Genomic DNA, 13,573 nt, shown 5'->3' with positions numbered 1-13,573 from the left:
AACTATGTTTTTCCCTTAACTAAGACGAGTTGATACATACCTCTCTCGTCTCAATGCATGCACTCAATCGCTTTGGCGCGTGGTGACACTTTGAAAGCACTTAGCTGAGCCCATTCATTCAATATGGGCCAAGCAGAGAAGCTACCAAACACCTCCACATTTTCCCTATTTAAATACAGTTACTCGCGTAATGTAACTCGACCTAGGACGGTAACACAAAACAAAACGTTGCGCTTTTCTAAGCGTGTAAAATGGATAACTATATTGTGTGGCGGAATACCATGGCAAGTGCTTGTAAGCACTTTGTCTTGGCGCAGTAATATCTTCACTAGAGGGAGCGGGGGCCAGTGAGAGGATTTTTCACGAGTGAAGATATTACTGCGCCAAGACGAAGTGCTTACAAGCACTTGCCATGGTATTCCGTCATACAATATAGTTATCCATTTTACACGCTTAGAAAAGCGCAACGTTTTGTGTTACCGTCCTAGGTCGAGTTACACTACGCGAGTAACTGTATTTAAATAGGGAAAACGTGGAGGTGTTTGGTAGCTTCTCTGCTTGGCCCATATTGAATGAATGGGCTAAGCTAAGTGCTTTCAAAGTGTCACCGCGCGCCAAAGCGATTGAGTGCACGCACTGAGACGAGAGAGGTATGTATCAACTCGTCTTAGTTAAGGGAAAAACATAGTTTAATATGAAAACACGGTGGAGAATCCCTTTAACTTTTTGGTAAACAAAGGGGATTTACTATTAAAAATAAAACATGGAAGAAATTTTGTGTGATTAAACCTTAAAAATTTTTTTGATTTTGGCTATGTACATTCTGCTGAACAATAGTCTTTAACCGGACTTTTATTTTGACGGGTTGACGTACCTTTACAGCTCTGTGTATGTGATATGATGCTAGTTTTACTCAAATTAAATGGTCAAATGCTCACGAAGTGACTGTCAGAGCAGTTCTGAAGATGTTCCTCGTGTGTTCACGTCTTTATTGAGTGAGAAGGAAAGACGCTGAAATCACCGCAAGCGTCACGCACGCTTCAGTGTTTGTGATAAAGGAAGACGAGCTTCTGCTCCATTCATTAACAGAGACACGCAAGAACATGCAGGATTCATATTTAAATAGACTATTCCAGCTTAATATTTACAGATATTAGTCCATATCGTGATTTGATGTAAGTGCAATGACCTATTTTTTATTAATTCATTCAAAATTTGGCAAATTTCGTGCCATTCTGTGTTAAACTGTAAATTCTGTTTTTATGACTGGATTCCGTGATTCCCTCCGCGTTTACTGCATCGCGGAAATCATAGGGCCCTAGTTGTGGTATGCCAGCTCTATCTTGCAATGGACACACGCCACGACGTTCTCTTTACGTTTGCACGCGCCCTCAAATCAAAACACTGCTGACTCCTTACTTAGGACGCAGCGCTTGTGTCTCCTTCCGCTTTGTGGGTGACGTAAACGCGCTGTGTTACATTAAAACAATCATTGCGAAAGAACCTGACGTGAGATTCTAAATAAATTAAAAGAGGCTTCGAGGCAGAGGAATTTGCCTCGATCATTTTTTGTAATCGAGTTACTCGAGGAATCGTTTCAGCCCTAGTTCTCATTATTAGGGATGCACCGATCATGATTTTTCATGGCCGTTTCCGATACAAATTTTTTTTTTACAAGCAAACTGGCCGATTCCGATACCGATTTCCGATTTTTTAAAAATCTTTTAAGCAACAAACAAGAAAGAAGGAAAGTGTGCATAAACAAGATATTTGGTATTTAATAGGCCAAACTTGCTTTTGGCTATTGAAAACAATAACTGTAACCATCTGAAATTAACAGCAGTAACTGCACAGTAAGTAGCCTACATTCAATACAAACATAGATGGTACAGACATCAGCATTTAGCTTTTGTTTTTGAATTGGGTTGAAACTACAGAGAACTGGCCTTAAATGAAAAGATTAACTGTAACCATGTGAAATTAAAGGCAACAACTGCATAGTTCTACAATCCAAACAACACAATCAACACACATTCAATAAGATGTTTCTTAATCAGCATTCAGTATTTTAGTTTTTACATTTGGTTTTAAATAAAAAAAAGGTCTTTACCAGTGAGACTAAATAAAAGTATGCTATATAAATGCATTTTCCAAAATGTTAAAATCAAATAATGTTGGTGCGAATAAAACAAAGATGCAAAGTTTTTCATTCATCCAATGATAAAAAAAAAATTCGGGTGATGATTCACATCTATATTTTTTTACTTGAGCCAATGAAAAATAAATGTATTTTAACTTATTGTCTCAAGTAAAAAAAATATAAAATGTTTTAATTGGATGAATGAAACACTTTTTTTCAGTGTGCTACAGCAGGTGATTTTTAAATCAAATTAAGTCTATGTAATTTTAAAGTAAAATAAAAAATAATCATCCTAATGCAGAACTGACGTTTATTTCTGGCTTTTCCAAACGTGTATGCAAATTCTAAAAAAAAAAAAAAAACATTTAAGTTTTGTCACAGTTTAGTCCATTTCGTTTCTCATCCAACATGCGAGAAGTTGAGCTGAACAGCTCTTCACGGTCTACTCGTGTTCAGGGCGCAGACCCCGGTACAGTATACGCTCGCGCAGCTTTAGTGCACGCAGGAAAGGCTCTTATTTTGTGCGCCAGTACACCAACGGCTGATCGCTTCCTGCTATCTGTGCCTCAGACATGAAACTCTGCATTTCCAGTACTGATCGACTGCTTGTGTCCTGCGCACAGATCTCGAAATACTCTTCCACACAAATGACATAGCGAACGATTACAATGTAGTCTGTGCACGCGAGCGCACTTCCGGAAAAATCGGACGAAAAAAGACCAAAAACCGATTGCCGATCACGTATTTTAAGCAAAAACCGGCCGGTTCCGATTTATGGCCGGTCAACCGGTGCATCCCTACTCATTATAATGTTATATATATGACAATCTCAATCATAGTTATTAATGTTGCAAGCTGCTGTTTGAGCTGCGTGCGCTGAGCTAAAGATGATGACCAGCAAACTGAAGCACTCTATTAACCCTCTATAGGCTATTGCTTAACCAAACATTCTATATGAGAAAAATCTGATTTATATGCATAAAATAAAGACAATATTACAACGTACAATTGCACAAAACTGTAAATGCACAAGCGAACTTAACTGTGCTAGTCGTGTGGATCCGTTGCGTATGCGCTCTTCTATTAACAATGTGCTAAAACACGGGCGAACAAAGATTGCGTTCCATTATTTTACAGTAGCTAATAATCTCATTATCATATGATAGACTTGCCTTGCACATGTTGCAGTTCACCGTATTTTCATTTTCGAAGTGTTTCCAATGATATTTCAAGCAATTAAAAACCATCATGATGAACAGTGTGCATCTGAAGTGTCTCTGCAGGAACTAATGCATTATTTATCGGCCAAATTCTCTAATTGGTTCGATAACGATAACAGAAAAATTAACATTTATCGGCCGATATCGATATGGTGGCCGATATATCGTGCAACCCTATGTAAGACATTGGGAACCAGCAGCTGTTTGGTTACCCACATTCTTCAAAATAACTTTTATGTTCAACAGAAGAAAGAAACTCATTCAGGTTTAAAACAACTTGAGAGTGAGTAAAAGATGACACAATTTTAATTTTTTGGATTAACTATTCCTTTAACGTTAATAAAACACAAAGAGAAAAATAACTCACTGCTCTTGACTGAAGAACATTAAAAGAGTTGCTAAAGTTCAGCAGTAATAAAATAACCTGAAACTTTCAACAACTTTTCACATATCTTTTTGCCCCCTGTCTATGTAAAGCGCTTTGAGTGCCTAGAAAAGCGCTATATAAATGTAATGAATTATTATTATTATTATTATTTTTGCACAAAATAGTATCAAAAACAGCATTGATAAGTTCCAGTATCGATAAGCAGTATCAGTATCGATAAAATGTAAATGATACCCATCCCTAGTAGCAAGTACATACTTGATGACCAGCTTCTCCTCTCACTTATTTTGCTCCTTTGACCAGAGGATTGTCCCTCCACTGAAATTTGATTAGCTTTGCATATAGCCATGTCACAGAAACCTGCAGCAGTGGCATTACTGCACTTCTGCTTAAAGGGTTAGTTCACCCAAAAATCTAGATGATGTCAATAATGACTCACCCTCATGTCGTTCCAAACCCGTGAGACCGCCGTTCATCTTCGGAACACAGTTTAAGATATTTTAGATTTAGTCAGAGAGCTTTCTGTCCCTCCATTGAAAATGTGTGCATGGTAGATTGTCCATGTCCAGAAAGGTAATAAAAACATCTTCAAAGTAGTCCATGTGACATCAGAGGGTCCGTTGGAATTTGTTGAAGCATCGAAAATAAATTTTGGTCCAAAAATAGCAAAAACTACGACTTTATTCAGCATTGTCTTCTCTTCGGGGTCTGTTGTGCGATTTCAAAACACTGCAGTTTAGTAATATCCGGTGATATCCAGTTCTTTTGCGCTCTACGTAATGATGTCATTTGCGATGATTGCCCTTGATTCAAGTCTTCGGTTTACCTAGGCCCATAACATTAGCAGAGAATCAGTTCAGAATCAATCACCAAAAAAAACAGTTAGGTTCAGCCGCTCTGTGTGTCGGTCTGCTTCACGCTGAATCACACATGCGCAGTATCATCAGCTCCTCGGTTCTCGAATCAGACGCGTCCGACAGAAACGATTCTTGACTTGAGGACGAATCAATCTTTCGTTCATTATCTGGCTTGGCTCGGTGTTCATCTTCAGTTCTCTCTTCACAGCAGTTCAGTCAGTGTACTGTTTGAGTAAATGAATTACTCCACATTAAACAAGTTAACAGCTGAAGTAATTTGTGGATTAATGCGTATTGGAGACGTGAACAGTTTTAAACAATTCAGTTCAATTTGGTAAAATGGTCCAAGAAGATCCGGTAACATCGAATGATTCGTTCGCGAACCGGATATCACAAACTGCTTTGTTTTGAAATCTCACAACAGACACGGAAGAGAAGAGAATGCTGAATAAAGTCATAGTTTTTGCTATTTTTGGACCAAAATATATTTTCAATGCGTCAACAAATGGTTCATGAGAGAGCAAATTAATGCCAGTGTATCAGATAAAATAATACATCTGTGCGGCACACTTCAAATTACCAACTCCTATTTCTTATAGCTCCCTGTCTGGAGGCAGTTATTGACCTGGCATCAAAATTTGTCAGTTTTGTCAGGGTTTATTAATGTCTGTTTGGTGGTATTAGTTTTTAAAGATGATCTCTATTGTATTTCTGTATTGCATAGCAAATAAAAACCAGTGTTATTACTCAAGCAGAGCATCTGAGAAGTTTCCACATGAGTTGCCATATGGGACACAGTGAACAAGCCTTAGAGGACAGAGATGAATATATATTAAATAGGTCAAAATTCCTCTGCTTTATTATAGAATGGCATAGCAATAGCCAAGGCATATGCATTTATTTTTAAAATATATTTCTATCTTAAAATAGACTTTGGAGAAAATTTGGATAATGCAGTGATATGACATGGGATGCAATTAACTTGAAATTGATGTGACATCAAATAAATGTGGAAAAGCAAAGTATCCTTTGGTCATTAGATAACTGAAATAGCACAATTTCATTAAATCATCCTGCTGAAGATGGTCTTTTTCTATTCTTCACTGCAACTTTACATCACTAGGTATTCTGTTTACAAGTATAACACAAAAGTTTTTGACTCACAGAGAAAGCTGAAAGCGATTGAAAATATATGATGGGCCCTACAAATAAATGAGCATCAGTATGATTTGTTTGTTTGCTTTTTGCAGGATGCCTTACAGAGGATAATTGCCACATTAGCAAACAAAAATGAGGAACTCCAGAATTTTATTGAAACGCTGAATCACACTTTTGGTCGAGTTCAGGTGAGTACACTAAAAGCACTCTAAAATTAAGTTACGATATTTCTATTCCAGGTGTCTAGTAACAAATGTCATTACCAAACATGTTTTATTCAATAAAAAAAATAGTCCCATATTCTCTCATTTTTTCGACTTTTCATTATAAATATGATGTATATAAATTTGTTCATCTCTGATGATGTTTTATCTCATAAGTATTAATATGCATCTCCATTTTTTATGTCATATCACATTTTAGTTGCATTGGAAAGTTGCATAGTCTTTTTAAAATACGAATGAGGTTAGTTTACATTGTTACTGCAAGTTTCTGGTGATGTGAGTGGAGTTGGCAAAAAAAGAAAAAAAAAAGTTTGAATTACTTGTAATGGTGAAGAGTAATGGTGATAATCTGATTTTGGTTTCCCTTTCTTTTTGAAATTTTGTCATGTTTCAGGACAACTCCACACAGGTGGTGTCAGATTTAGAGGAGGAATTTGACACGCTTTACTCCATCCTGGACGAGATGAAGGAGAGTATGACAAACACCATCAAACAAGAATCAGTCCGGAAATCACATGAGCTTCAGGTAACTCTCAAACAACTTTGGTAATGGCCCATGTATTTGCACATAGTAAATCCCCAAAACAATGTAGAACCAATATAAGAAGTAAATCAAATAATATTTGTTTCATATTGATTCTAATACCAATTCCTCTTAAAAGGATAGTTCACCCAAAAATGAAAATTACCCCATGAATGCCACTCTCTTGTGAATTTATGGCAATTAAGAAGCTAGAGATTATGGTTATAAAGTTTTGAAAATAGAAATTTTTCCTATACAAATGCATTTTAGAAGGCCTATATTAACCACTTCAGCTGTTATTTAGATTTTTTGAGAATTAGGCATATGCAATATTGGACCCACCGGTGGGTCCCCAGAGTTGATGTGGTTAACCCATGGAACCACGTAGAGTACTTTTTATGATGGATGGATGCACTTTTTTGGACATTATAAAGCTTGGAAGAGACAGGACATTTTTAATATTACTCTGATTGTATTTGTCTGAAAGAAAAAAGTCATATACACCTAGGATGGCTCGAGGGTGAGAAAATCAGGGGTAATTTTCATTTTTGGGTGAACTATCCCTTTAAACTGAAGGCTTGTAATCATCGATTTATCCATTTATTTTTAGACTTTAAGACATAATTGTATATTGGTAGAATACTGTTTCTGTTTATCATTTTTTAATGACAAATACAAATTGCACTAATATTATAATAACTTTGGATTTATATACAATTATAACAATCGTCATGTAAACGTATTATAATAAATGATACATTTACATTACATTTAATCATTTAGCAGACACTTTTATCCAAAGCGACTTACAAATGAGAACAATAGAAGCAGTCAGGTCAACAAGAGAACAACAACAGTATACAAGTGCCATGACAAGTCTCAGTTAGTCTAGTATAGAACGCATAGCCAGGTTTTTCTTTTTTTTTTTATAAATGAAAAGACAAGAAAAGGAAAAGTGATAGTATTAGTTGGTTAAGTGCAGGCGAAAAAGATGAGTCTTTAGATGTTTCTTGAAAATGAGTAAAGACATTAGAAACACTCAGAAAGTCTTTTATATGAAGATCAGCATTAGTATTAGGAGCATCAACACTGTGTATCTGTCCATGTTATCCCTAATTTAATAAACCATTTGCAGTTTCATTATCAGTTGTCTGGTCTCAGGAAAGATGTATTTGTAATTATTATATATCAAGAATATAGCCTATATTTATCACAGAAATTAATGCCTTGTTTTCCCCAGCCCTATACTTATATGCTTATAAAATAACACCAGCACTGCTCATATTTCAAGCAGGATCATAGACTTAGTGTTCACATAACTTTGATTGCATGTGCATGCATTCAGTGTTTTTGTTTTAGGTTTCTGGTAGGTGTGTGTGTAGTTGGCTTTGGTTGGGCTGGTGATGTCATGGTGCTGTAATGGCAGTATTGTGCCCAGCCCTCTAAGTCCACTGAACAGGAACAATACCAGAGAGAGAAATGAGCTCAGATAAGCTATTAGCATCAGCACCCTTCCCATCCTTAACTGCATAATAGTACGTAAACACACTGGCTGCTGTTCATGACTGACAGCTGCAGGAACCGTTATAGGGTTCTTCTTTATAAGCTTTTTGTTATCTGTAGCTTCTGTGTGTCTTTTATGTTTATCTATTTCTTCAATTTAGACAAGGCAAGTTTATTTATATAGCACATTTCGTACACAAGGGCAATTCAAAGTGCTTTACATGAAAGTAAAATAATCAAAAAAAATATTAATAATCACACAAATAAAACAAGGAATTGAAAAATTTATTTATACGTTTTATCACTTTTTTTGTCCACATGAATCAGTCTTATACACCACTGTTATAATATTTGTCATTGACTGTCAAGCAAAATTGAGTTTTGGTGGCACCCGTTTTTTTTTTGGTATAACACCTAAACAAATTTCATATTTTTTATGTCAACTTCAAATTTGGAACACAACTTATGTAGACATATGGCTTTAATTTTATAGCAATTTTGTATTTTTTACTATTTTAAAAATATATTTATTTTATATAAAATAAAATAAAAATAGTACAATACATTTTCTTTACAGTAAATGTAAACTTCTATAACTTTTTAATAGTTTCATTTGATTAAGAAATCAACCTTAGGTCTGTATTCAAAAGCGTTCATGAATTATAATCATTTAAGTCTGGATAGTGCACTTTCTCGTGAATTTTCAAAAATGGGGATGACAGTTAAGGGGTTAATGCTTGTCAGGAATCAGCCCCTTATGATTGGCTTACGTCATGGCACAGGAAACAGTATCAATGCCCCCTTGCTATTGCATGTGAGTGTTTTGACAAAATGATAAAAAGAAAAAAGAAAGTCATTTCCAGACGAAGCATTATGAAATCATTTACTCACGGTTTGTGAGGCAGCTGCAGTCAGATCTGCTTCATCTTTCTACAAATGTTTCTTTGTGGACTCTCCACGTCATGACCCATTTAAATAAAGTATACATAGAAAGTGTGCAAAAATATAACATTAAACCATTTTCTATAGTTACATTTACTGAAGCTGTCATTCAGGTTACTATAGGTTTACACGTGAGCTCACCGAACTTCCATCCGAGTTCTGCACTGTCACGAATACTCCCATTTTAATCAATTAATTGGCTTACTCTGCACGGTAAATCTGTTATTTACACTGTGTTCCTTTTTTTAAAATAGGAGTTTTCATGAGAGTGCAGTAGTGTGGGATGTTCAGGGAGCTTTGTCAGGGAACAAACTTTTGGTGTAGTGAGCAGATTTCTTCTAGTTCTATGGACATTTATATTAATGCTTTTTTAAGTTGTGTCATGTTTGTCTTCAACTGATTTTTATGCTCAAGTAAAAGTGTAATGTAAAGCAATAATCTGTGGATCAGACCACTTAAGCCTCAAAGAAAGATTTGAGAAATCTTAACAGCTGGATGACTCGTATCACAACCGTGAAATTTATCTTGCTCAATAACAACAATGACAGTTTCTGTGGACGGCAGATATGAGACGGGTCTTTAATCCAGGCACAAGTGGTCACTGAAGATGCATTGGAGACAAATGCAATTGACAGTTTGTTACAGCTGTTCACTTGTGATTGGATCACCCAAAGTAGATTCAGGTCTTAACAGGTCCTTAGTGGTCAGGATTTTTCAGTGAGTTGCATTGATACAGTAAGTGGTCTTTATAGATGAGTCACTGAATAATTCACTCAACTGATTTGCCCTGAAATATAGATTCATTCAGGAACACCACTGCTGGGCTTTTTTGGAGCATTTTTTGTTGGTACAACACTTGCTTTTTAAAAAATATCTCTCTAGTTTTTATTAATTTTCATTCCAGTTTCATTCCAGTCCACATTTTTTTAGTGGAAGCATTGTATAAAAAAAGATTATACACTGAATTAGTAAAAATAAGCCCACATATATTCAGCAAATACAGATCATTTCAAAATCACTAATAATGATCAACTTTTATCTCTTCTCCAGAATCAGCTGACCCAAAGCACCAATGCATTAGAGAGTGCAGAGGAACTTTTGGAGTTTGCTAATAATGCGCTGCACATTGCAGATGACGAGGAATTCACAAAGGTAGATGTTTGATGTTTTACACAAAGGATACTTGCAACTTAAAACATATATTTTTTTACATTTCTTTTTACATCTTTTCAAATTTTAATACAATTTTCTGTGGCTCATTTAAAAACCGCAAGCAGAGAATGCCAAGAATTAAACTAGGACTGTACATACTAATGCTTATTGTCTGAAACTTGATTTTTCTTGCTATGCTAATGCAAAAAAAAACTGAAGTCTATATTTCTATAATCTGTTCATTAAATGTGAATCTATTAAAAACTAATGTGTATATAAAAAAAACAATTAATGCTCATCAACCTGTGCTTTATATGTTTAAGATCCTGATTTACCCTGTGTGTGTGTGTGTGTGTGTGTGTGTGTGTGTGTGTGTGTGTGTGTGTGTGTGCTCTTGTTTTTGTGACATATCAGAACAAAACTCTGTATAATGACATGGGTATGACAGGTATTACAAGGAGAGGGTGACTTATGAGGACATAACCCATGTCCCCATTTTTCAAAACGCTTATAAATCATACAGAATTATTTTTTTAGAGAAAGTAAAAATGCACAAAGTTTCCTGTGAGGGTTAGGGTTAGGTGTAGGGTTGGTGTAGGGCCATAGAATTTACAGTTTGTACAGTATAAAAACCATTAAGCCTTTGGGATTTCCCAATTTAGTTATTATAGACATTATTATAGACATTATTCCAATGTGCGCACGCACACAGCTCTTTTGCCTTTTGTCAAGAATGAGTCATTTATAGATGGTTTAACATAATTTATTCATAACTGACATAGACTACACCACTTGGAATTTGGAATAAAGAAATAAAATAAGTCCTCTGTGACATCGTAACATCTCAGCCCTATAAATAGACATTTTTTAACAAATAAAATCAAGATCAATTTTTAATTAGCTAAGATGGGTATTTGGCAATAACGAAATTAAGATAAAAGCTCCGTCGGATTTGCTTCGCCACTAACACATTAATAAAAGAATAATGCCAACATTAGCGTAAATACTCAGTCCACATTATGTATTTAAGACTCAATTAATATTTAGTTATCATTTGAAAAACCTTTACTCACAGAGATTAGGCTAAGCCTACATGTTTTTGTGGAGGAAAATTATTGAATCCACTGTAGATGGCTTCCTGCGCTCACTGATGGTGCGCTATTATTCACTCATTATTCTCATCAGATCAGATCAGGCAAAGATCTTCAGCTCTAGTGTGTGTGTGTGTGTTTCTGCGGTTGTGTATATCCAGTTGAATGGCATGCTTACACTTTACCTGCATGGCAATACTAACGACCTGCTGTTTTTTTCCTCTCTTCCTCTTTATCTTCATCCTCAAGGCTGCCAAACAGATCAAAGATAGGTACAGTATATGTTCCACTCTCTGTGTGTGGTTGTGACCACTGCATGACACATATATTCACATTGTTTGTTTTGCACTGTTGATCAACCTGTGTGTGTGTGTGTGTGTGTGTGTGTGTGTGTGCGCAGGTGTCTCACCCTAGGTTGGTCTATGTGCCTTTATGTAGGTCATTCAGACACTTTAGCCATGCTTTATTTTTGATGTATGCACTGAATATCTATAGGATTTTCAGTGTTGTTTTATTTTCGCGGTTGATCCTTTGAGACTTTTTAGCAATAAGCTTAATGTTACATGCTAGTGAAGGGATAGCATGAAATACAGCAACTTAAATAAGATCTTCACCTCTGCCATACACATGTAAACTGTTTGAGTGTGTAAACAGCCTCAGTGCTTTGTAACCAGAGACTCTTCTTCAAGATGAAAAAAGTATGTATGTATATATAGCCTATCTGCTGTAGCTTTACATCCATTGGGATTGAATGTAATACAGCCTGATTGTTGGAGGTGGTGAGGCTTATTACACAGTTCTAAAATGTGATTAAATTATTCATACGTGTTTATGCAATGGGAATGTCAACTAAATCTATGGTGTGCTAAAAATGAGTAAAATCTGCTAACAGAATATATTTTACTGCTATCCAGCACCTGTTTCAGACTGCATGAGCGAGGCATGAGCGGGGTGTGAGTAGCTTTAGTTATTCGGCATGGGGAAACTGCCAAATATTGTCTTTAATAACAAAACAAAAAAAGGTTTAAAATAATTTGCTGAGGGTAAAGACCTTACTTATACCACATTGGTAAATAATTTACATAGACCCTATGTGAAGGCTGTAATATGGGAAGTGAAATGAATACACACTGCTTATGGTTTTATGAAATATAGTGACTGCGAATGCGAATAAGCAGTTTTTTTTCCTGCAAAGGGTTGGAAAATGCAGGGATAGTTATAAAGTTTGTAACTGCCGTAGCTACGCAGAGATCTGAAGCAGTGGGATCCAAATGTCGGAGAGCATTTTATTTTTCCGAACAAACTAAAATGTTTATTCCATGCTGTCAATTTAAAAGTAAAAAAATCTGAATATAGGTCAGAGAGTGTTGCAGCGATGACATTTTTGTAGGCCAACCAGCATGTTAGCATCACCTTGGGATTTTTCCAATGGTCTTTGATTATTTCTGAAATTAAGCTCTGTGACCAACAAAACGTTATTATTCTTAAAAGTTAGTGACGTGACATTCAGCCAAGTATGTTGACCCATACTCAGAATTCGTGCTCTGCATTTAACCCATCCAAAGTGCACACACAGAGCAGTGAACACACACACACACTGCGAACACACACCCGGAGCAGTGGGCAGCCATTAATGCTGTGGCGCCCGGGGAGCAGTTGGGGGTTAGGGGATAGGAATCAAACTCTCTAACCCCTAGGTCACGACTCCCCCATGTTGTTACATGTTGTTTATCATGATAATTACCAACGGTCACTAGAAGTAAAACACTAAATGTATGCTGTAAAGTAGACCAAAGGTGCACAAACAAGAGCGGCTTCCTTCCAGTCTCTCTTGTGAAGCCAACACAGAAGTGACTAAAACTGCAATTCATCGACTGGCTGCTAGGGTCAGTCCCATAGACTCCCCATGTTAAAATGCTGTAAAAAACTTTACACCAGAAAGAAAATGTGTTTACAGCCTGGTACAAAAAGTGGTTTTGGTCTATATAGCTAAACTCATCCGTTTAAATTATATTAAGCCTTAAAGTTCTGCATAATTTAGGGCGTGGCCGTTTGAGTGACAGGTGGATTTCCACTGCTGTCACCAGCTAGGTGGGCGTGGCATCAGCAACCAGCTCCCGCCTCTTTGCCCATTTTCGATTATCCGGGAGTGACGTATGGTGACACGCTGCCAAGATGGCGACGGTCCGCTCTGCCGACTTTGAGCTTCAAAAACGCTATTCGGAAATCTATGAGTGATGTCACAGACACTACGTCCATGTTTTTATACAGTCTATAGTTAAAACACAATGAGGCTGTCAAAGCGAACTAGTGAGTAGATGATTTTACCTGCTCAGTGACGATCTCTGTAGTCCCATTTAGACACTTGTTAGCGA

General features: G+C 36.4%; 1 protein-coding gene across 6 annotated transcripts in view; it reads left to right on the top strand.

Annotated features, from left to right (window-relative positions):
* Positions 1-13,573, top strand: part of fsd1l (fibronectin type III and SPRY domain containing 1-like) — a 36,844-nt gene that overhangs the window by 9,842 nt on the left and 13,429 nt on the right. For all 6 annotated transcript variants that reach the window (XM_059549663.1, XM_059549662.1, XM_059549661.1 and 3 more), the window contains exons 2-5: positions 5,856-5,951; positions 6,382-6,513; positions 10,006-10,107; positions 11,448-11,470. In XM_059549663.1, coding sequence (XP_059405646.1) covers positions 5,856-5,951; positions 6,382-6,513; positions 10,006-10,107; positions 11,448-11,470 — 353 coding nt within the window. The remainder of the gene's footprint in view (positions 1-5,855; positions 5,952-6,381; positions 6,514-10,005; positions 10,108-11,447; positions 11,471-13,573) is intronic.

The sequence above is a fragment of the Carassius carassius genome, chromosome 5 (genome assembly GCF_963082965.1).
Source record: "Carassius carassius chromosome 5, fCarCar2.1, whole genome shotgun sequence".
NCBI lineage: Eukaryota > Metazoa > Chordata > Actinopteri > Cypriniformes > Cyprinidae > Carassius > Carassius carassius.
This window is presented reverse-complemented; position numbering and strand designations above follow the sequence as displayed.